This window comes from Phyllopteryx taeniolatus, chromosome 11, assembly GCF_024500385.1.
Source record: "Phyllopteryx taeniolatus isolate TA_2022b chromosome 11, UOR_Ptae_1.2, whole genome shotgun sequence".
NCBI lineage: Eukaryota > Metazoa > Chordata > Actinopteri > Syngnathiformes > Syngnathidae > Phyllopteryx > Phyllopteryx taeniolatus.
In genome coordinates this window covers 2316652-2339420 of record NC_084512.1, presented here as the reverse complement: position 1 = coordinate 2339420, position 22769 = coordinate 2316652, and the positions used below count along the sequence as shown (strand labels likewise).

At 45.1% G+C, this 22769-nt stretch overlaps 2 protein-coding genes across 4 annotated transcripts in view; both read left to right on the top strand.

Moving 5' to 3' along the window:
- atp6v1ba (ATPase, H+ transporting, lysosomal, V1 subunit B, member a) overlaps window positions 1–11530 on the top strand; it is a 52730-nt gene extending 41200 nt beyond the window's left edge. Inside the window, exons 10-14 of the mRNA XM_061788992.1 lie at window positions 4383–4533; window positions 6322–6404; window positions 6504–6608; window positions 6979–7108; window positions 10655–11530. Coding sequence (XP_061644976.1) covers window positions 4383–4533; window positions 6322–6404; window positions 6504–6608; window positions 6979–7108; window positions 10655–10797 — 612 coding nt within the window. The 3' untranslated portion in view covers window positions 10798–11530. The remainder of the gene's footprint in view (window positions 1–4382; window positions 4534–6321; window positions 6405–6503; window positions 6609–6978; window positions 7109–10654) is intronic.
- A 416-nt stretch (window positions 11531–11946) lies between these two features.
- The window catches only part of shtn1 (shootin 1), a 45337-nt gene continuing 34514 nt past the window's right edge, over window positions 11947–22769 (top strand). The window contains exons 1-4 of one of the 3 annotated variants that reach the window (XM_061788990.1): window positions 11947–12130; window positions 12984–13036; window positions 18060–18120; window positions 21825–21919. In XM_061788990.1, coding sequence (XP_061644974.1) covers window positions 12076–12130; window positions 12984–13036; window positions 18060–18120; window positions 21825–21919 — 264 coding nt within the window. In that variant the 5' untranslated portion in view covers window positions 11947–12075. Of the gene's footprint in view, window positions 13037–18059; window positions 18121–21824; window positions 21920–22769 lie in introns of all 3 variants that reach the window. The other 2 variants (XM_061788989.1, XM_061788991.1) reach the window with 2 other exon arrangements.

Here is a 22769-nt window from a genome sequence, read left to right as displayed (position 1 = left end):
ACGGTCATACAAGTACCTAAAAACGTTAACCAGTACTAGAGGCAGCTGGCATTGCACATCGTCGGCATGTGGGCATGTCCGCCTGGCAATCAAATACGTTAGCTTGTACGCTATGTGCTCAAGTGTCTGTAGTCAGATACTGGCTGAATAACGTGTGCTGTCGTGGTTATGATTAATATTAATAAACAGTTAACTTTACTGTGTCTCTGTAATAGTAATATTATCATTAATTATAACAATAATAATCATGCACCCCTCCTTGAGCCATCACCTTGTCGTGGTGGAGGGGTTTGTGTGTCCCAGTGATCCAAGGAGCTAAGTTGTATGGGGCTTTATGCCCCTGGCAGGGTCACCCATGACAAACAGGTCCTAGGTGAGGGACCAGACAAAGCACGGCTCAAAGACCCCTAATAATGACGACAAACAATGGACTTCGTTTTCCCTTGCCCGGACGCGGGTCACCGGGGCCCCCCACTGGAGCCAGGCCTGGTAGTGGGGCTCGAAGGCGAGCGCCTGGTGGCCGGGCCTGCACCCATGGGGCCCGGCCGGGCACAGCCCGAAAGGGTAACGTGGGTCCCCCTTCCCATGGGCTCACCGCCTGTGGGAGGGCCTATAGGGGTCGGGTGCAGTGTGAGCTGGGCGGTGGCCGAAGGCGGGGACCTTGGCGATCCGATCCCCGGCTACAGAAGCTGGCTCTAGGGACGTGGAATGTCACCTCTCTGGCAGGGAAGGAGCGAGGTCGAGAAGTTCCGACGAGATATAGTCGGACTCTCCTCCACTCACAGCTTGGGCTCTGGTACCAGTCCTCTCGAGAGGGGTTGGACTCTCTTCCACTCTGGAGTTTCCCACGGTGAGAGGCGCCAAGCAGGTGTGGGTATACTTATTGCCCCCCGGCTCGGCGCCTGTACGTTGGAGTTCACCCCGGTGGACGAGAGGGTAGCCTCCCTCCGCCTTCGGGTGGGGGGACGGGTCCTGACTGTTGTTTGTCCCTTTGCACCAAACAGCAGTTCAGAGTACCCACCCTTTTTGGAGTCCTTGGAGTGGGTGCTGGAGAGCGCTCCCGCTGGGGACTCCATTGTTCTGTTGGGGGACTTCAATGCTCACGTGGGCAATGACAGTGAGACCTGGAAGGGCGTGATTCGGAGGAACGGCCCCCCCGATCAGAACCCGAGCGGTGTTCTGTTATTGGACTTCTGTGCTCGTCACGGATTGTCCATAACGAACACCATGTTCAAGCATAAGGGTGTCCACACGTGCACTTGGCACCAGGACACCCGAGGTCGCAGTTCGATGATCGACTTTGTGGTCGTGTCATCGGACTTGCGGCCGCATGTCTTGGACACTCGGGTGAAGAGAGGGGTGGAGCTGTCAACTGATCACCACCTGGTGGTGAGTTGGCTCCAATGGTGGGGGAAGATGCCGGTCGGACGTGGCAGGTCCAAACGTATTGTGAGTGTCTGCTGGGAACGTCTGGCAGAATCCCCTGTCAGAAGGAGTTTAAACTCCCACCTCCAACAGAACTTTGCTCATGTTCCGGGGGATGCGGGGGACATCGAGTCCGAGTGGATCATGTTCCACGCCTCCATTGCTGAGGCGGCCGACCGGAGCTGTGGCCGTAAGGTGGTCGGTGCCTGTCGTGGCGGCAATCCCCCGAACCCGTTGGTGGACACCAACGGTGAGGGATGCCGTCAAGCTGAAGAAGGAGTCCTATTGGGCCTTTTTGGCCTATGGGATGCCTGAGGCAGCTGATGGGTACCGGCTGGCCAAGCGGAATGCAGCTCTGGTGGTCGCTGAAGCAAAAACTCGGGTATGGGAGGAGTTCGGTGAGGCCATGGAGAAAGACTTCCGGACGGCTTCGAGGAAATTCTGGTCCATCATCCGACGTCTCAGGAGAGGAAAGCAGTGCACCACCAACACTGTGTATAGTGGGGATGGGGCGCTGCTGACCTCGACTCGGGGCGTTGTGAGTCGGTGGGGAGAATACTTCGAAGACCTCCTCAATTCCACCGACACGCCTTCTCATGAGGAAGCAGAGTGTGGGTTCTCTGAGGCGGGCTCTCCTATCTCTGGGTTTGAGGTCACCGAGGTAGTTAAAAAGCTCCTCGGTGGCAGGGCCCCGGGGGTGGATTAGATTCGCCCGGAGTTCCTAAAGGCTCTGGATGTTGTGGGGCTGTCCTGGTTGACACGCCTCTGCAACATCGCGTGGACATCGGGGACAGTGCCTCTGGATTGGCAGACTGGGGTGGTGGTCCCCCTTTTTAAGAAGGGGGACCGGAGGGTGTGTTCGAACTACAGGGGGATCACACTGTTCAGCCTCCCTGGTAAGGTCAATTCAGGGGTGCTGGAGAGGAGGGTCCGTCGGGAAGTCGAATCTCAGATTCAGGAGGAGCAGTGTGGTTTTCGTCCTGGCCGTGGAACAGTGGACCTGCTCTACACCCTCGGCAGGGTCCTCGAGGGTGCATGGGAGTTCGCCCAACCAATCTACATGTGTTTTGTGGACTTGGCGAAGGCGTTCGATCGTGTCCCTCGGGGAGTCCTGTGGAGGGTGCTTCGGGAGTATGGGGTACCGAACCCCCTGATATGGGCTGTTCGGTCCCTGTACGACCGGAGTCAGAGTTTGGTCCGCATATCCGGCAGTAAGTCGGACTCGTTCCCGGTGAGGGTTGGACTCTGCCAAGGCTGCCCTTTGTCGCCGATTCTGTTCATAACTTTTATGGACAGAATTTCTAGGCGCAGCCAAGGCGTAGAGGGGGTCCGGTTTGGTGGCCTCAGTATTGCATCTCTGCTTTTTGCTGATGATGTGGTTCTGTTGGCTTCATCAAGCCGTGAGCTCCAACTCTCACTGGAGAAGTTCGCAGCCGAATGTGAACCGGCTGGGATGAGAATCAGCACCTCCAAATCTGAAAACATGGTCCTCAGTCGGAAAAGGGTGGCATGCCCTCTCCAGGTCGGGGATGAGATCCTGCCCCAAGTGGAGGAGTTCAAGTATCTTGGGGCCTTGTTCACGAGAGAGGGAAGAATGGAACGGGAGATCGACAGGCGGATCGGTGCAGCGTCTGCAGTGATGCGCACTTTGTATCGGTCCGTTGTGGTAAAGAAGTAGCTAAGCCGAAAGGCGAAGCTCTCAATTTACCGGTCGATCTTCGTTCCTACCCTCACCTATGGTCATGAGCTGTGGGTCGTGACCGAAAGAACAAGATTCCGGATACAAGCGGCTACAAGCCACCTCATCTGGCTCCTCCGCATTGAGAGGAGCCAGATGAGGTGGCTGGGGCATCTGATTCGGATGCCTCCCGGACGCCTCCCCGGTGAGGTGTTCCGGGCACGACCCAGGACACGCTGGAGAGACTACGTCCTTCGGCTGGCCTGGGAACGCCTCGGGATCCCCCTGGAAGAGCTGGATGAAGTGGCTGGGGAGAAGGAAGTCTAGGCGTCCCTGCTAAAACTACTGCCCCCGCGACCCGACCCGGATAAGCGGTAGAAAATGGATGGATGGATAATAATTCATTACACCTATGTGAGGACCCACACACAAGTACTCCGAGTGAGGCGCTGACATTTTGGACGGCCCTGCCACGGTCGAGCAAGCACATTCGCTCGTTAGCTCGCGGTCCAGCAAATGTGATAAACTGTTAACTTTCCCTTAAGTGTCTCTGTTGTGTGGATTTATGCGTGGTGCATGGAGCTAAGCTGTGGAGTTTGGGACGGACCCAACGCTGGTCCACGAGCCCACTAAAGGCTCGTAAGTACTAGCCTAGCCGCTAGTAGCAGGCCACATCACAGTGGAGCTGTCTACTGTGGGCCAACATGCCGTCGGCCCATCGCGTGAGGCGCACGCGGGTCACCACAACAGACACTGTAGTCTAAGTAACATAAAACACAAAATGCATTTTATTTTTCAGGTTGTAAGAACAGCTCGTTGGCTAACTGCACAATGTAGCAGTGGTAGAAATGGGTCGAGCTATGATTACCAAGTAACTTGCAGTCACGGCGAATGCACACAGATGGCGCTCGTCGCTTATCTAGTGGGGGAGGAGCGACTCATACTGTTCTCTGCCTGCGTCAGCATGCCCCCGTTTTAGGCCCGCCCAAAAAATCTGGACAACTGCGATGTTGAAAAACGGTTTCATTCAGTACTAAATTCTTCTCAGGCTTTTCACATTTTCAGCAGTTGCCTTCAAACAAGTTGAATGTATTTAGAAACAAAATTGAGTAACTTGTCCTGGAGCCCGTCTGACACTACTTGAGCATGTCCCCAATAGATTTCAATGTGCTTTTCTTGTCCTTCCATTGATCTGAGATTTGCAAATTCTTTGGTGTTGTTAAATGTAGTTTTCACGTGGCCCTCTCACTCATCACCAACCCTTATATCGACCCTCAAGGTGTCTGCTGCCAGAGAAGAGGTGCCTGGACGCCGAGGCTTCCCTGGTTACATGTACACTGACTTGGCCACCATCTATGAACGTGCTGGCCGAGTAGAGGGCAGGAATGGCTCCATCACCCAGATCCCCATTCTCACAATGCCTAATGATGGTAGGTCCTGCACAATTTGAAGGTGCCCCCCCTTTAAAGCCATTATAGGTTCCACTCTTCTGGAAATAATTGATACAACGTTCTGGGCCCTCATTTATCAGAGTGAATAAGATAGAACCGTTTCTAAATGTGTTCGTACGACTGAAATTTAGAATGTGTACATATATGCACCAAAAAGTGTGTATTCATCAAACGCGCGGGCCCCTGACATGCGCACACCAGTAAGCAATGCGTTGATAAATCCCACCTGTTCTAAACTGCTGAGTACATTTCCATTGAGAAATGCCTCTTATTGACCATATGGTAGCAACAATCCCTTTAACGATGCAGAGATTGACTTCCCTCTCCAAAAAAGAGGGTGAAGAAAACATTGATTGAGGACATTTTCAGAGAAGGGGGAATGTAACTTAGCTGTAATTTAACTTTATGGATCACAGAAACAAACCTAGGATTACTGTTTGGCACAATTAATGCAGGTGTCACCCACAATAGGGAAAAAATGTCATGGCGCTGTGGGAGAATTGAACCGCTGCTGTTAATTCTATCAATCAGAGAAAAGAGCAGTCTCGGAAATTAAAATTTATTGTTTTCACATCAAACTCAATGGCCAAAAAAAACCTGTCACGGCCCACAGATGATGATTATCTTTAATTAAGGGGAGGACAAGCAGTTGTGGATTACCCGTATTGCAAGCATTACTGGGGACACGTCATTATACTGTACGTGCAGCCAACAATCCTCAACCGCAGCTCCCATGGAAGGCGTGCATTCATCCACGGCACTATTCTGTTCAATGAATTGAATCGTGCATCCCTCCAAGATATAAAAATCACATTATTTGCGCATTGATAGATTGCAATGTGTTGTGTGATGGTCCTATAATTGAAATGTCAGTGCAATCTATGGCTGCCATATGTTTTGGAGTCCATTGTTGAAATGTTGGCTTTTTGCTGATGTCTGTATGGCAACTGGATGTAAATTGCGGCCAGTGGTATAAGTGTACATCGGCATTATTTGACTTATAGTTGATTGTGATATGTCACGTCTCATAGTTTCCTTTAAAATGTCCCGCTGGCCACAAATATCAGCGACGACAAGCTGGATGTGCACTCGGATGGCTTTGGTGACTTTTTTTGTAGCTTCGCTTTTTTTACCACAACATTTTGTGTGGTCACAGCTGGGTGTAAATTAAAAAATTTTAATTTTTTAGTCCAACTTGATAAATCCCATTCTTTGCATGAAAATGTTCGTACGTATGGTTTATGCCCACTTCTGGGCGTACACACTCTTGAGGGTTTTGGAGCGTGTCCGTGGACATCTTTGCCTGTCCAAGTCGATTGCAATAATTTTGCCTACAAAGTACGTGATATGGGTTATTCATTTGGGAATTGAACCGTTGATCTGTCATCACGCAAAACATTGTAAGCATTAGAAATGGGTTAACAAGACATTTCTGATGCGTGAGGTTACCATAGCAACTACATTACGTTGTGCATACTCATACCTCGTTGAAGAGTAGTTCCCCATTACAAGTGGGTTAGTGTGTTGACCTTTACTGAACACTGCTGGTTTCCTAGTGGTTCTCAGGCGCTTGATTTAGAGTGAAAGGTGGTAGAAATAAGTACTAGAAAGCTGAATTATGCATTTTTATGTTCTATATTTGGCTTTGTTTAAATGCTTGCTGCTTGAACTGATTTTTGTGAATTTATTCCATCATTTAAACATAAATAAACCCTTTCCCCTCCACCCCCCTCCCCCCTTACATTACACTTTTACCCCCCCTGAAAGACATAACCCATCCAATTCCTGATCTGACGGGATACATTACGGAGGGTCAGGTGTATGTGGACAGGCAGCTGCACAACCGTCAGGTAGGGTGGCCAGATGCCGTTTGAAGTTGTGATGTTAGTCTATTTAAACTATAGTTAACATTTTCTTGCATTCATATTCCAAATATGCTTGTTTTGTAGATTTACCCACCCATCAATGTTTTGCCCTCTCTATCCCGTCTGATGAAGTCTGCTATCGGGGAGGGTATGACCAGGAAGGACCACGCTGATGTCTCGAACCAGCTGGTAACACACGTCCTGTTGCAGTCTATTCTAGTAATTGTGTGTGTGGGGGGGGGGGGGGTGGAGTGTGAAGGACACCTCAGGGGAAGCGCAGCAGTTTTAAGAAAAAATCATTTTTGCATTTCGGTGCTAACTTCAGCCTTCACTGTCTGACAACTCTATTTTATTACAACTATACAATGTCACTGCTTTTTCTTTCCCTCCAATCCTGATAAATAAAAAGTGTGGTAAAGCTTTGAATGACATGAAAAGGGGACTGACAGCAAAGTGTTTTTTAAATTTTATTTTATATAATTTTTTAACGGCAACTTTCCAAGCTTTTTTTTTTCCCCCTTTTCGTGAATTTTCTTGCAATATGTTCTGCTCCTTTTAGTATGCCTGCTATGCTATTGGCAAGGATGTTCAGGCCATGAAGGCCGTTGTGGGAGAAGAAGCCCTCACTTCTGATGATCTTCTGTACCTTGAGTTCCTACATAAATTTGAAAAGAACTTTATTGCCCAGGGTAAGTAGTTTCTAAACAAATTGATCTGCAGTATTTGTGCATTATCAAACATCTTTTCAAATCTGTGAAGTCTTCAAAAAACATTTTGTCCTTCAAATGTCATTATAAAATACCATGAGTTGTGAAGCCAGTATTATCCAGGATACAAAATGTACATCTAATCATTCCTCAAAATACTTTTCGACCTCAAAGTAAGCATTGCAACCATACATATAAATAATAAATGATAATAACACATTCATGCAAACTTTAACTGGGGTAAGGCTTTGTAAGTGTGTGAGTGACTCATTTCGTATGACTATACAATAGATTAGGGGTTAAACGACTAATGTTTTTTTTTGTAGTTGACTATAATGTGATGAACGTCTACAAAGATGATTAATCGAAGATGTCATTGATGTTTTTTCGGGTCAGCACAGCCGTCGCAAACATTTTTTCCCCCAGGGATCGGTTTCACAGAAAGACATATTTTGATGCACCGGCACAAAACTAACAAAACACAATGATTGCAAATACAACTTACCATTACGCTGAATGTCGTTGCTGTAATTAGTTTCTGCATGATTCTCTTCAACAAACCGGCAGGTCTTATTTTGTGTTCCATAGAGAGGACTTCTCACTCGCCCATCTGCTGCCGTCGCCAGACTATAATGCCGCGTGAAGCAACCGAATGTCCAGCCAACAAGGCGACACAGTGTTTGTGTGCGTCGGTCCAAGAGTACAAAAATAAGCTCATGGTGGAAGAGAATAGCGGTTAAACTCGCTAGCTTAGGCTATTCCGATTGCCGCTAAGTCTTAAAAGATTCATACTGGGGGCGAAGTGAAAGTAAAGCGACACACGTGTCACTATCTTGGTATGCGTTAGAACAAACAACTTGATTACACCACAGTTGTTGTCTTTGCATTATTAGACATAACATTTTGGCGACAAAGCTAGAGTTTGACTTTGCGCTGCTGCCCCATTCCTCACCAATAGTCCAGACGTACCGCTGAAATGAATCTCTCAAGACTAGCGGCAATCGGAATAGCCAGAGCTAGCGAGGCTAACCACTATTCTCATCCACAACCACCTTATTTTCACACTTAGACTCAGACAGATGTATGAAGATTGTTTCGCCTTGTTGGCTGGACATTTCGCTGCCCCACAGAGCGCTATAGTCTGGTCACGGCAGCGGTCAGGCGTGCCAAAAGCCCTCTGTGAAATAGTAAATTGGAAGACGAGATGGCAAAAATCGGTTCAATCCCTGAAATAGATGTATAGTATATGCAGTGGAACCTCGTAAGGTTGAAAACCATTCGTTCCAGGATACTGTTCGACCTCCAATTTGTTTGTACTGCAAAATATTTTGTCCCATTTGACTTTCATACAGGCAAATGTTAACCACGTTTAATACTAAGTCTTATGAAACTAAAAATAAGTAAGCCACTGTTAATATTAAGACACTGAGACTAATCGTGCTGCTTTTATTCTGGGTTTGCTTACTTTACCTAACTACAAACCCCAATTTCAATGAAAACGGACCTTGTGTAAAATGTAAATAAAAATAAAATTAAATGATTTGCAAATTCTTTTTAACATGCATTATATTGCCAAAAATATTCGCTCACCTGCCTTTACTCACATATGATCTGTAGTGACATCTCCTTCTTAATCCATATGGTTTAATATGACATTGGTCCACCTTTTACAGCTATAACAGCTTTACCTCTTCTAAAAAGGCTTCCCCCAAGGTTTAGGTTTGTGTGTAGGGACTTTTTGACTATGCTTCCAGAAGCGCATTTGTGATGTCACACACTGATGTTTGACGAGAAGGCCTGGCTCTCAGTCTGCACTCTAATTCATCCCAAAGGTTGGCGTCAGTGCTCTCTGCAGGCCAGTCAAGTTCATCCACACGAAACTCTCTCATCAATGCCTTTATGGACCTTGCTTTGTGCATTGGAACAGGATTGCATATTAGAACAGGAAGGGGCCATCCCCAAAGTGTGCCCACAAAGTTGGAAGCATTGAATTATCCAAAAGCTCTTGGTATCCTGAATCCTTCAAAGTTCCTTTCACTGGAACTAAGGAGCCAATATTTTGGACAATTTCATGCTCCCAACTTGGTGGGAACAGTTCTTCCATTTCTAACATGGCTGTGCGCCAGTGTACAAATCAAAGTCCAGTACTAGATGGACTGACACAAAGTGGAAAGGTGTGCTGTATTTTGACAAGTCCACATTTCAAATTGTTTTCGGAAATCATGGACGTTGAGTCTTCCAAAGAGGAAAAGGACCATCCGGATTGTTATCAGCGCAAAGTTCAAAATCGAGCATCTGTGATGGTGTGGGGGTGTGTTAGTGCCCATTGCATGGATAACTTGTACATCTGCGAAGGCATCATTAATGCTGAAAGGTACATACAGGTTTTGGAAGAACATATGCTGCCATCCAAGCAACATCTTTTTCAAGGACGTCGCTGTTTATTTCAGCAAGATGACACCAAGTCACATTCTGCATGTGTTACATCAGTGTGGCGAGTACTAGACTGTGTCTCATTGAAAATGTGTGGCGCGTAATGAAGCACAAAATACAACAACGGAGACCCCAGACTGTTGAGCAACTGAAGTTGTACATCAAGCAAGAATGGGAAAGAATTCCGCCTACAAAGCTTCAACACTTAGTTTTCAGTTCCCAAATGCTTATTGAGTATTGTGAAAAGGAAAGGTGATGTAACACAGTGGTAAACATGCTCCTGCTTTTTAGGAACGTGTTGCAGGAAGGCATCAAATTCGAATTGAGTGAAAATTTGCACCCAAAAAAAAAGTGTCAGTTTGAACGTTAAATATCTTGTCTTTGTAGTGTATTTAATGTAGGTCGAAAAGGATTTGAAAATCATTGTATTCGTTTTTTATTTACATTTTACACAACTTTCCATCTTCACTGGAATTGGTGTTTGTATATCGTGGATATTTTTTGTTGAAGCTGGTCCCTCAGTGAAATATTTCCTGTCGGACCCCCACAAAAACCTCTGAAAATGCAAAGTACACACAGTCTCATGAAGTACTTTGCTGTTCTCCCAGATATATTTTTGTCTTGCATTATGTCATCATAACAGCCTTCCATCTTTTTGAGTTAAGTGTGCAAAAAAAAAAAAAGCCAACATACACACACACACTGTTAATATTTGCGCAGATGAGGTCTTGGGCGAATATGCTGATGTAAACAGTTTCAGTAACCTTTTTCAGTTTTATACAACTTTAATGGCATATTTTTCCCTCGAGTTTTAGTCAAACACTTGAACTGGATATGAAAATATTTTTGGTTTCATTATCCATTAAGTTTTTTTTGTTTCTTTTTAAATGAAGCAATATATGGTTACTGTTTAAATCTTGGGAGGCTATAATAATGAATACATTTCGAAGCACCATCACACCAACTGCCTGCAACCACCGCCCCCCCCCCCCCTCCCCCCCCCCCCGCCCCCCCCGTGTTTTTTGGGGCCCAGATGAACAACGGCTGTACAGTTTTTATGTGTGGCTCTATTGTGTTTACCTCTGTCTCCCTCAGGCCCATACGACAATAGGACGGTGTACGAAACCTTGGACATCGGCTGGCAGCTGCTCCGAATCTTCCCCAAGGAGATGCTCAAGAGGATTCCTCAGAGCACATTGGCCGAGTTTTATCCCAGGGAGTCCGCTGCTCGCCACTGAGGCACCAAAAGGAATTTTGCGGTTCTTTGTCATCTCATCTTAAAACCATCCTCCTCCCTTTATCATGCCAGCAGTCTCAGTGCTCTATCTTATGGCATGGAGATGAATGTTGTTGAGCATCCCTGATCCCAAAGCTTACTTCCTTTCCCCAAGGTCACCTCCCATGATATCCATGTACCTAAAATACTCTTCTGTTGCACCATGAGATCACAGTTGGAATTTGATATCGGTGTACTGTAGTGTAGCGCTGTCCAAAGTATGTGTTGTGTGTACAAAGTATCTGTGGTTATATTGCGCCGTATTGCAAAGAAATTTGATCATATCTGTAAACTTTTAAGTCAAGCCCTTATTACATGTTACTGCTGGATCCCCCTCCATTATTATTATTATTTTTTTTAAACTGCTATGTTGTATCCAACATCACAACAAACCATTTCTAAGTGAAGAAAGTTCCATACGTGATATAAGCTGAAATAGTATCCTTGCGTTCAGCACTCGAATGAACAAAGCCCTCAGTCTGAATAATGTTCACGTAAGGCGGGTGGTATTCATGCTGTACTTAAAATTTTTGGTCCCACATACGAACTATATCATGGATGTTTACATTATTTGTGCTTTGTTGTTTGCCTTGTGTTATAAGTATGAGTATATTGAACATTCCCGTTTCGTCAGCTTGTTGTTCAATCATAGTTTCTTGAGTTTGTGAACAGAAATAAATTAAATTATGAGTCCAGTTTATTTGTACTGGTCTGTGGAACTCCGCTCAGCACGTTTGTGCCATCTTTCCCTTTGCTTAATACTGTCACCCCATTTTAATCCTTCAGGGAAAATATTTGACCGCATGGTGTATATCCTCTGTACGGTTAACAAAACAAAATAATTTACATGCATACATCTTCAAGCTAGCAAATGTTAAATGACCTTGTGGGACATGGGCATCTCACTAAATTAGAAACGTCTATTCATTTATTAACTCCAAAAGTGAAATGTAGCCTTACTGTATAGTGTAGATTCAGTAAACATACGAAAATACTTTTGAGGCCATTTCTTGAAAACAAATGTTGATTATTTGTGTCATGAACTGTATTTGGCATGGTGAATTATTGCTTATTAGCTCAAAAAAAACATATATATATATATATATATATATATTATTTCAGTTGTGTCGCTTGGGCGCGTGTGAGAGAGTGAACTTTGACCTGCTGATTGAACTTGTACAGGTGGGTCACGACGTCCACTTCCTGTCACAAGTCAACATTTTAAAAATAAAAAGACGTCATGGCTTCCGAGGAGTTTGCAAAAAAGAACGTAATTGATGAATTGACAAACAAAGGTAAGTCTACGTGAGACGTGTAACACGAATGTCTTGGTTTTACACCCCTACAAAGGAGTACCGCCTTGAGGTTTTCTACAACATTCTCTTGTTTTGGAATGAGAGTCCACCTCATGACGTTAGGGTAGTTTTTAATGGCTATATATGTCGTTACTATGACTTTTACTACGTGTTGGCAAAGGTCAGTGGCACGTTGCTATTTAGGAACATTGGTGTTTACGTCGTCGTCAGCAATTAATACGGGGAAAGGGTATAAAACTCTACTGGGGCCCTACAACAGAATATCCCCTCCCTCACACATGTTTTTCAGTGTCAAAGATGAAATTGGTCATTTGTGAACATCGTTGATTGTAACACTAACGCACGATTACCCGAATAATTGCCTGGTACTCATGTAGTAATGTGTTTTGATACTGCTGCAATGTGTTTTAATATTAGTAAGGCTCGTGTATGTCAATTTATACAATATACAGTACGCAGTATGCCCCACATCAATAACTTTGGGGCATGGCATCTATTAAAGCAGAAGCCACTATTTGAGAAAATATAGTGTTTTGTGGTTCCTGATTATGTTTGATTTTATCGTATGCATAGGACACATTTTTTCCATACACTTCAGAAACAAAAATGTATTTATGTAGCTATGAGGAAATTGACTTCTTGCCTGGTGTTTTTTTTAACCTTACACTGCTGCAGTCAGGTGACACAAGATGAATTAGTCAGCGTGTGAGAAGTTATCACATGTTCGAGAAGTTCCCGTGTGTTAAATATGAAAAGGAAGGTGGCAGTTTGGACTTGTTTTGTGTGGATTTTGCTTTGACAATGGATGACTGGCATCCTTTGCTTCCCCCAGCTATACAGGAATATGAAGGCCTGCAAAGGAGGCATGAAGCAGCAACTCAGGAGGTAAATGTCTGTTACGGTATTACATTGTATATCCAAATATGCCTTGTTACGCAGTTGTGTCAGTAGAAGCAGATCATCTTAATAGTTTACATTGCCTTTGTTTCATGAAGAGACCATATTAACAGACGTGTTATGACGGTGGAACAAAATGCAATGTCTGTTTGTTCAAATGACTAGTATGTGTTGAGAATATTGACATGATGTGCTGAGGTACACACAACCATGCAAGGTGAAGATGATGTTATTTTATAACAATTACCCCATGAACAGAAAGTGAAGAGCAACACTATTGCAAACTGCATCTGTCCAGGTAAATACAGAGCAATGCAGTAAACGAGATATATACATATTTTTTCATAAATACATTGTGATTTGTAGAATAGCAATGACAACAATAACTATGTAATCTGGTCATGGTAATGTGTTGGTGTATGAAATAAAATGAAATATATCCCTCAGTCGCTGTCACAGAAATGTTGCTATTGTTTTGTTTTCTGTACAGATAAGTCATGCTCACGGAACTGGGAATTGTGCCCAAATACAAATTCAGGGTAATTCACATAAAGCTGTCTCTGACACTTTAGTGGTGGGTGTCTATTTCCTTATGACCCAATAGAGGTGTAATATGCCTCGAAGGAGTTGCTCTTTGGAACCAAAAGGTCACAATCCGAATACCACTGCGGACTAAAGACACTACAACTTGTTGTTGGAGATAGGCCTGTCGCGATACAATTTTTTTAAAGACGATATATTTAACTATTTATTAGACTTTATTAGACGCAGCGTGGGGGGGGGGGGGGGGGGGGGGGGGGGAGAAAAGAAGTGTCAAACGGACTCAAACTCTGGAGAACGCCCATCCATATAGCCGGCCGGGCCAGTGTCAAAGTTAAGAGTAAGCATGTCATTGACAGTATTTATTAAAGTAATTTAAATGCAAAATGAAATAATTTAATTAAAGTAACTTTGCAGCCGGCGGACGGTGGACGACTGGTTAGCACATCCGCATCACATTTCTGAGGACCGGGGTTCAAATCCCGGCCCCCGTCTGTGTGGAGTTTGCATGTTCTCCCCATGCCTGCATGGGTTTTCTCCGGGTACTCCGGTTTCCTCCCACATCCCAAAAACATGCATTAATTGAACACACTAAATTGTCCGTAGGTGTGAATGTGAGGGCGAGTGGTTGTTGGTTTCTATGTGCCCTGCGATTGGCTGTCAACCAGTTCAGGGTGTACCCCGCCTCTTGCCCGAAGATAGCTGGGATAGGCTCCAGCACACCCACGACCCTAGTGAGGAGAAGCAGAACGGAAGATGAATGAATGAAGTTAGCACCCATTATTTCTGTCATGTTGTAATGTTGACTTGACCTAAACTTATGTCAGTGGCAAATCCTCGAATGCCCCCAAGAGGTCATTTTCACTTTTGTCTCAAATGCGAGAGAATAATTTTGAACTGGGATGGGCTCCAGCACGCCCATGACCCTAGTGAGGATAAGCAGTACAGAAAAACTGTACGTTGGGCTTCACCCCGGTGGACGAGAGGGTAGCCTCCCTCCGCCTTCGGGTGAGGGGACGGATCCTGACTGTTGTTTGTGCCTATGCACCAAACAGCAGTTCAGAGTACCCACCCTTTTTGGAGTCCTTGGAGGGGGTGCTGGAGAGCGCTCCCGCTGGGGACTCCATCGTTCCGCTGGGGGACTTCAATGCTCACGTGGGCAATGACAGTGAGACCTGGAAGGGCATGATTGGGAGGAACGGCCCCCCCGATCAGAACCCGAGCAGTGTTCGGTTATTGGACTTCTGTGCTCATCACGGATTGTCCATAAAGCACACCATGTTCAAGCATAAGGGTATCCACACGTACACTTGGCACCAGGACACCCAAGGTCGCAGTTCGATGATCAACTTTGTGTTTTTTTTATCAGACTGGCTGCATGTTTTGGACACTCGGGCTAAGAGAGGGGCGGCGCTATCAACTGATCACCACCTTGTGGTGAGTTGGCTCCGATGGTGGGGGAAGATGCCGGTCTGACGCGGCATGCCCAAACATATGGTCTGCTGGGAACGTCTGGCAAGACTTCCCTGTCAGAAGGAGTTTCAACTCCCACATCCGACAGAACTTTGCTCACGTTCCGGGGGCAGCGGGGGACATCGAGTCCGAGTGGACCATGTTCCGCGCCTCCATTGCTGAGGCGGCCGACCGGAGCTGTGGCAGTAAGGTGGTCTCTGCCTGTCGTGACGGCAATCCCCGAACAGGTGGACACCCAACGGTGAGGGATGCCGTCAAGCTGAAGGAGTCCTATCGGGCCCTTTTGGCCTGTGGGACTCCCGAGGCAGCTGATGGGTACCGGGTGGCCAAGCGGAATGGAGCTTTGGTGGTCGCTGAAGCAAAAACACTGGTATGGGAGGAGTTCGGTGAGGCCATCGAGAAATACTTCCGGACGGCTTCAAGGAAATTCTGGTCCATCATCCGGCTTCTCAGGAGGGGGAAGCAGTGCAGCATCAACACTGTGTATAGTGGGGATGGGGCGCTGCTGACTTCAACTCGGGACGTTGTGAGCCGGTGGGGAGAATACTTCGAAGACCTCCTCAATTCCACCGACACGGGAGTATGGGATACCGAACCCCCTGATACGGGCTGTTCGTTACCTGTACGACCGGAGTCAGAGTTTGGTCCGCATATCCGGCAGTAAGTCGGACTCGTTTCCGGTGAGGGCTGGACTTCGCCAAGGCTGACCTTTGTCACCAATTCTGTTTAAAACTTTTGTGGACAGAATTTCAAGGCGCGGCCGAGTTTCCGTCAGGAAGTCGATTCTCAGATTCAGGAGGAGCAGTGTGGTCTTTGTCCTGGCCGTGAAACAATGGACCAGCTCGACACCCTCGGCAGGGTCGTCGAGGGTGCATGGGAGGTCGCCCAACCAGTCTACGTGTGTTTTGTGGACTTGGAGAAGGCGTTCGCCCATGTACCTCTGGGAGTCCTGTGGGGGGTGCTTCGGGAGTATGGTGTACCGAACCCCCTGATACGGGCTGTTCTGTCCCTGTACAACCGGAGGCAGAGTTTGGTCCGCATATCCGGCAGTAAGTCGGACTTGTTTCCGGTGAGGGCTGGACTTCGCCAAGGCTGACCTTTGTCACCGATTCTGTTCAAAACTTTTGTGGACAGAATTTCAAGGCGCAGCCGAGGCGTAGAGGGGGTCCGCTTTAGTGGCCTCAGTATTGCATCGCTGCTTTTTGCAGATGATGTGGTTCTGTTGGCTTCATCAATCCGTGATCTCCAACTCTCCCAGCAGAGCTGCTGGGGTGAGAATAAGCACCTCCATATCTGAGACCATGGACCTCAGTCGGAAAAGGGTGGCATGCCCTCTCCAGGTCAGGGATGAGATCCTCCCCCCAGTGGAGGAGTTCAAGTATCTTGGGGTCTCGTTCACGAGTGAGGGAAGAATGGAACGGGAGATCGACAGGCGGATCGGTGCAGCGTCTGCAGTGGTGCGGACTTTGTATCCATTGTGGTAAAGAAGGACCTAAGCCGGAAGGTGAAGCTCTTGATTTACCGGTCTATCTACTATTCCTACGCTCACCTATGGTCACGAGCTGTGGGTCGTGATCGAAAGAACAAGATCCCGAGTACAAGCAGCCGAAATGAGTTTCCTCCGCAGGGTGTGTGGGCTCTCCCTTAGAGACAGGGTGAGAAGCTTGGTCATCCGGGAGGATCTCAGAATAGAGCCACTGCTCCTCCACATAGAGAGGAGCCAGATGAGGTGGCTGGGGCATCTGATTTGGATGCCTTCCGGACGCCTCCCTGGTGGGGTGTTCCGGGCACGTCCCAGTGGGAGGAGACCCCGGGGACGACCCAGGACACGCTGGAGAGACCACGTCTTTCGGCTGGCCTGGGAACGCCTCGGGATCCCCCGGAAGAGCTGGATAAAGTGGCTGGGGAGAGGGAAGTCTGAGCGTCACTGCTACTGCCCCCGCGACCCGACCTCGGATAAGCAGTAGAAAATGGATGGATGGATTTGATTATTTTGCTTTTAAATCAGTATTGTTGTGATTATTATTATCCATCCATCCATTTTCTGAGCCGCTTCTCCTCACTAGGGTCGCGGGCATGCTGGAGCCTATCCCAGCTGTCATCGGGCAGGACGCGGGGTACACCCTGAACTGGTTGCCAGCCAATCGCAGGGCACATACAAACAAATAACCATTCGCACTCCCATTCACACCTACGGGCAATTTAGAGTCGTCAATTAACCTAGCATGCATGTTTTTGGGATGTGGGAGAAAACCCACGCAGGCACGGGGAGAACATGCAAACTCCACACAGGCGGGGCCAGGGATTGAACCCCGGTCCTCAGAACTGTGAGGCAGACGTGCTAACCAGACTTCGACCGTGCGGATTATTATTATTGTTGTTGTTATTATTATAATTTCCTTTCTTGTTCCTCTATTAAATTTACATTTTCTTTACTTTGTGATATGGATCCCCCTCGGTCTGAAATAAAGAATAAAGAGCTGCAAGACTAGCCTGGTTTATATGGAGCCTTCTATTCCGATTATAATCAGATTAGAAACCCAAACCGAATGAAAATGCTCCATATAAACACCTCAATCGGAATAAACAGGCCAAATCCGATTGGAATTTCATTCAGATTCACGGGTGGAATATTCCTTTTGCCAACCCGATAAGAAGTACATTTTCGCACTGAAGACGAGGCCTTGACCTGTCAATCAAATATACGTTGACGTTCACTGTAATCTTATAACATATCAGTATAATACTCATCATCATAATTATTTTTGATTGGCTGGCGACCAGTTCAGGGTGTATCCCGCCTCTCACCCAAAGTCAGCTGGGATAGACTCCAGCACACCTGCGACCCTAGTGAAGATAAGCAGTACAGAGAATGGATGGATAATTACTGGTTATTTGAAGACACGAGCAAAAAAACAGAACTGCACATACTATCCAATAAAGTTTTTTAGTTCAAAGCAACAAACATACATTCAAACTGTTTGTCTGCCTCCCCTAGTGTAAGATACTGGAAGAGGAACGAGATGAGGCAATTAAGAAGCTCAATGAGTTTCAAAAAGGTAAGTTTTTTTTCAATATATATCCACAGAATGCATTCATAAAAGTATATTCAGTCTTCTCAAATACTTAATAAAGAGTATATGTATTTTAAACACATTTTATCGCAGATATTTCTGCAAAAGTAATCTGACCTCACTCCAAACAGTTTCATTTCAATTTTGTTCGAGGGTCATGCGTTTACAGACAGCTGCTGCAACCTCAACAGTGTCAGTTTTATTTTAATTCAAGTATTGCTTTACTGCCCAGTAAGTAAGAGAAACAAACAAAACAAGCAGCTTCGGTAAAGACCTTTCGGGCACACTCCCACTCGGCCAACTGGTGCACTTACCCCAGCAATTTCTTGAACTTAAATGGACTTTTTGACACATTTTTGATATGGTCGATCATAATATACTGCTGAACAGGTTGGAAACGTGGTTAGGACTAAATGGAGCACTCCTTAAATGGTTGAGGTCCTCTCTGGAGGAAGTGATTTATTTTGTAACCATTGGAAGTGTTCAATCTCATCGAATGGCAATGACCTATGGGGTCCCTCAAGGGTCAGTTCTTGGACCCCTCCTGTTCAGCCTGTACATGCTACCCTTGGTCAAATTCTTCAGAACTTTAATTTTGACTATCATAGCTATGCAGCTGACACACAGTTTTATCTAGCAGTGTCATTGTCTCACTACAATTCAATTGAGGTGTTGTGTCATTGTTTAAAACAAATAACTTGATGAGCCAAAATTTTCTTCAATTAAACCACAACAAAACTGAGAGAATTGTTTTTGGCAAGAAAGAAAAGAGGATTGCTGCTAGTAAATACTTGGAGTCACACTCTTTTAAAAACCTCCCATGCACCCTCAAGGACCCTGCCGAGGGTGCAGAGCTGGTCCACTGTTCCACGGCCATGATGAAAACCACATTGCTCCTCCTGGATCTGAGATTCGACTTCCCGACGGACCCTCCTCTCCAGCACCCCTGAATAGACCTTACCCTTTCTTAAAAAGGGGGACCACCACCCCAGTCTGCCAATCCAGAGGCACTGTACCAGATGTCCACGCGATGTCGCAGAGGCGTGTGAACCAGGACACCCCCACAACATTCAGAGCCTTTAGGAACTCCGGGCGAATCAACCCCCGGGCCCTTGCCACCGAGGAGCATTTTAACCACCTCGGGGACCTCAACCCCGACATAGGAGAGCCCGCCTCAGAGAACCCAGACTCGGCTTCCTCATGGGAAGGCGTGTCGGTGGAATTGAGGAGGTCTTCGAAGTATTCTCCCCACCGACTCACAACGTCCCGAGGTGCACATTATGGTTATGTTTTTGTTTCATGATAATGCTTTTCTGAAATGCTTGACAGTTTAATTTGAATCCCATTAAAATAACATTAAATCTGTTTCGTCTGGCCCTTCATGTTTTCTTTAAACAATTGTACCCATCTTACAAATTCTGCCTGGGTAATCAAACATATGAGCACAACTGTGTGTTTTCTCATTTACTAAATAAAAGTTGGGCTGTGAATTTCAAAATAAGAGTAAGTAAATAAAAAGAAAATATTACATTTTCAAATAAAGTGCTTAGCTTCAGAATAATTATTTGAAAAAAAACTAACAAAATACTGATAATACTTCATATGATCATATGGGTAGAAGCAAAATCATGCATTGTAAAAATGCATTATACATGGGTAGAAGGGTTTTCCCGAATTTTGAGGTCAACTTTGGGGGTGCGTACTATACATGGGAAATTACAGTACTTCTATCCCTGTCTATCCAATGATTACATTTGTTTACCTAAAAATTGCATTATTGCTGCAGCAGTAATCATGCTATGCTCCTAATAACAAAACCGTCCATTGTCCATTTGTTCCACTTCACAATTATGTACTACTTTGTGTTGGTCTATCACATAAAATCTCAACAAAGCACATTCAAGTTTGTGATTGTAAGGCTACAAAATGTGAAAAGGTTTGCGGGGTATGAATACATTTTACAGTATAATACATTATACATTATTATATAGTCTTTTAGGCATTTATAGCAGTAAGTTGTTGACAGAAGTGATGGAAAGAGTAGTAGCCTCAAAAATACTTGGCCCTAATGACTGCTGTATGGGCCTTTTTTCCTGGTTCCATACAGCATGTCAATGCCATGTGCATCGCGTAGTGCACTAACAGTAGGTGCAGTTGCCAAAAAAGTCAGGTTTCATGAAAGAGTGAAAATTGGTTGCATCAAAGACCAAAGCAATTATAGAAAACATCACTCATAATTCATCTGTCTGACAACAAATTTGGAATTGTTGGTGTCAAACATAGCCAACAAAGTAGTTTGACAACTACTAAGTAGAGGCTACAAAATCTGCGGAAATTAAAAATTTAAAACTGTTTCATGATTTCACAATAACACCTACTGTAGACCGCCCCTAACGAATTGCTCTCCCACTTAACTAATTAAACATTGTGGCTCAGCACAGGAGAAATTAAGCCTTAGTTCCTTGACTGCAGGCAATTCCTTCCCCCCCAGTGACACCTAATTAAGACCTTGATGAACACTGGGATGAGACGATACCCATGTACTCCCTGCACCCTTCACATTAGCTATTCAATTGCACTTAGCTGCCAGTTTTCATTCTCTGTCTCGCTTTCGTCGCTATCTCCCTGTCTCTATGATGCCCCGGCCACTCTCGTAAATCTTCCAATGGGCGCCTTGAACTTAATGACATGTTAATTATGATTACTGGTAGCCATGGTAAACAAACAGCAGAGTAGAAGTGATGAAAGTCAACGGGGCCCCTGACACATCGAATATGGCAGTCTTAATTGTGAGTTTTGGCATCCCCATTATCATCATCACTCCATCTGTGTTCTTCTCTCTTTTTGTGTCTGTCTTTATTCATCCTCCTCTCAGGAAAGACAGTGATTACCCCTATGCCGACGTGCTACATAATGGTATCAGCGCCGCCAACAGAGCAGTGAATTAAATTGTATCTGCAGCCACTGTGAAACCTTGATGAAGGGGGCAGATGCCTTTGTGGTGTTATCATTATAACACAATGGTCATGTTGTCATCAACCTTGCCATCGCCAATTGAAAAGGCATGATTGTGTGTTAGGAGCTTTTTGTCCCATCCTCCAGCTATCCCTCACCAACCCTGCCACCCCACCTCCAGCCGTTTTGTTGTGAATAGGAGCAATTTTCTAAGAGCTATGAAATCACGTAATAGCTCCTAATATGCAGCTGCTTGGCACAGTGAGGCAGCCTCTATTAATGTGGAAGTCAAACATAATATGTGTTTTGGCTGGAGAATTGCTGAATACATGAGCATGGGCTCGATATATTCAGATGAAAATCTACAATGTCCGTAACTGTCATCGTCACAAACAAAATCTCATCCTCTATTTGAAATGCTGTCTTCAGTAAAGTGGTCTCAGCAAAGCATAGGGCCTTTGTGGGGAACCGTTTTGGAAAAATGAATGGAAGGTCAAAGCATTTGAAACAAGTTGCTGTCCGCTTGATGTTCCTTTCAACTGTAATAGTTTTATAAAGCATGAATATTGTATGAGTCATATTTTGAAATGTCCTCTTTAATTATTGTTTTCAAAATATCCTGGTCTCCTTATTTAAACCAACACGCATTATGGTAGATCCGGAAACTTGGTGCCACTCAGTGGCTACAGTCTTTGTGGTTGATGAATTTGCTTGTCTTTCTTTCTCTTCCTTAGTGTCTGTGATGGTCATTGAAGAGGTCACTGCCATTCAGGAGAAACTGGAGATTGAGAGAACGTGTCGAGAAAGCGCTGAAGCCCTGGCCTCCAAGGTGCACTTATATATGTGTATATATATGTGTAGATATATGTGTATATATATATATATGTGTAGATATATGTGTATATATATATATATATATATATATATATATATATATATCTATATATATATATATGTGTGTATATGTGTGTATATATATATATATGTGTGTATATATATATATATATGTGTATATGTGTGTATATATATATATATGTGTATATATATGTATATATATATATGTATATATATATATATATGTGTATATATGTATATATATATATGTGTATATGTGTATATATATATATGTATATGTATATATATGTGTATATGTATATATATATGTATGTATATATATATCTTCTTCTTCTTCTTCTTTTCCTTTCGGCTTGTCCCGTTAGGGGTCGCCACAGCGCGTCATCCTTTTCCATGAGAGCCTATCTCCTGCATCCTCCTCTCGAACACCAACTGCCATCATGTCTTCCCTCACGACATCCATCAACCTTCTCTTTGGTCTTCCTCTAGCTCTCTTGCCTGGCAGCTCCATCCTCATCATCCTTCTACCAATATACTCACTCTCTCTCCTCTGGATGTGTCCAAACCATTGAAGTCTGCTCTCTCTAACTTTGTCTCCAAAACATCGAACCTTGGCTGTCCCTCTGATGAGCTCATTTCTAATTTTATCCAACCTGGTCACTCCGAGAGCGAACCTCAACATCTTCATTTCCGCCACCTCCAGCTCTGCTTCCTGTTTTCTCTTCAGTGCCACTGTCTCTAATCCATACATCATGGCTGGCCTCACCACTGTTTTATAAACTTTGCCCTTCATCCTAGCAGAGACTCTTCTGTCACATAACACA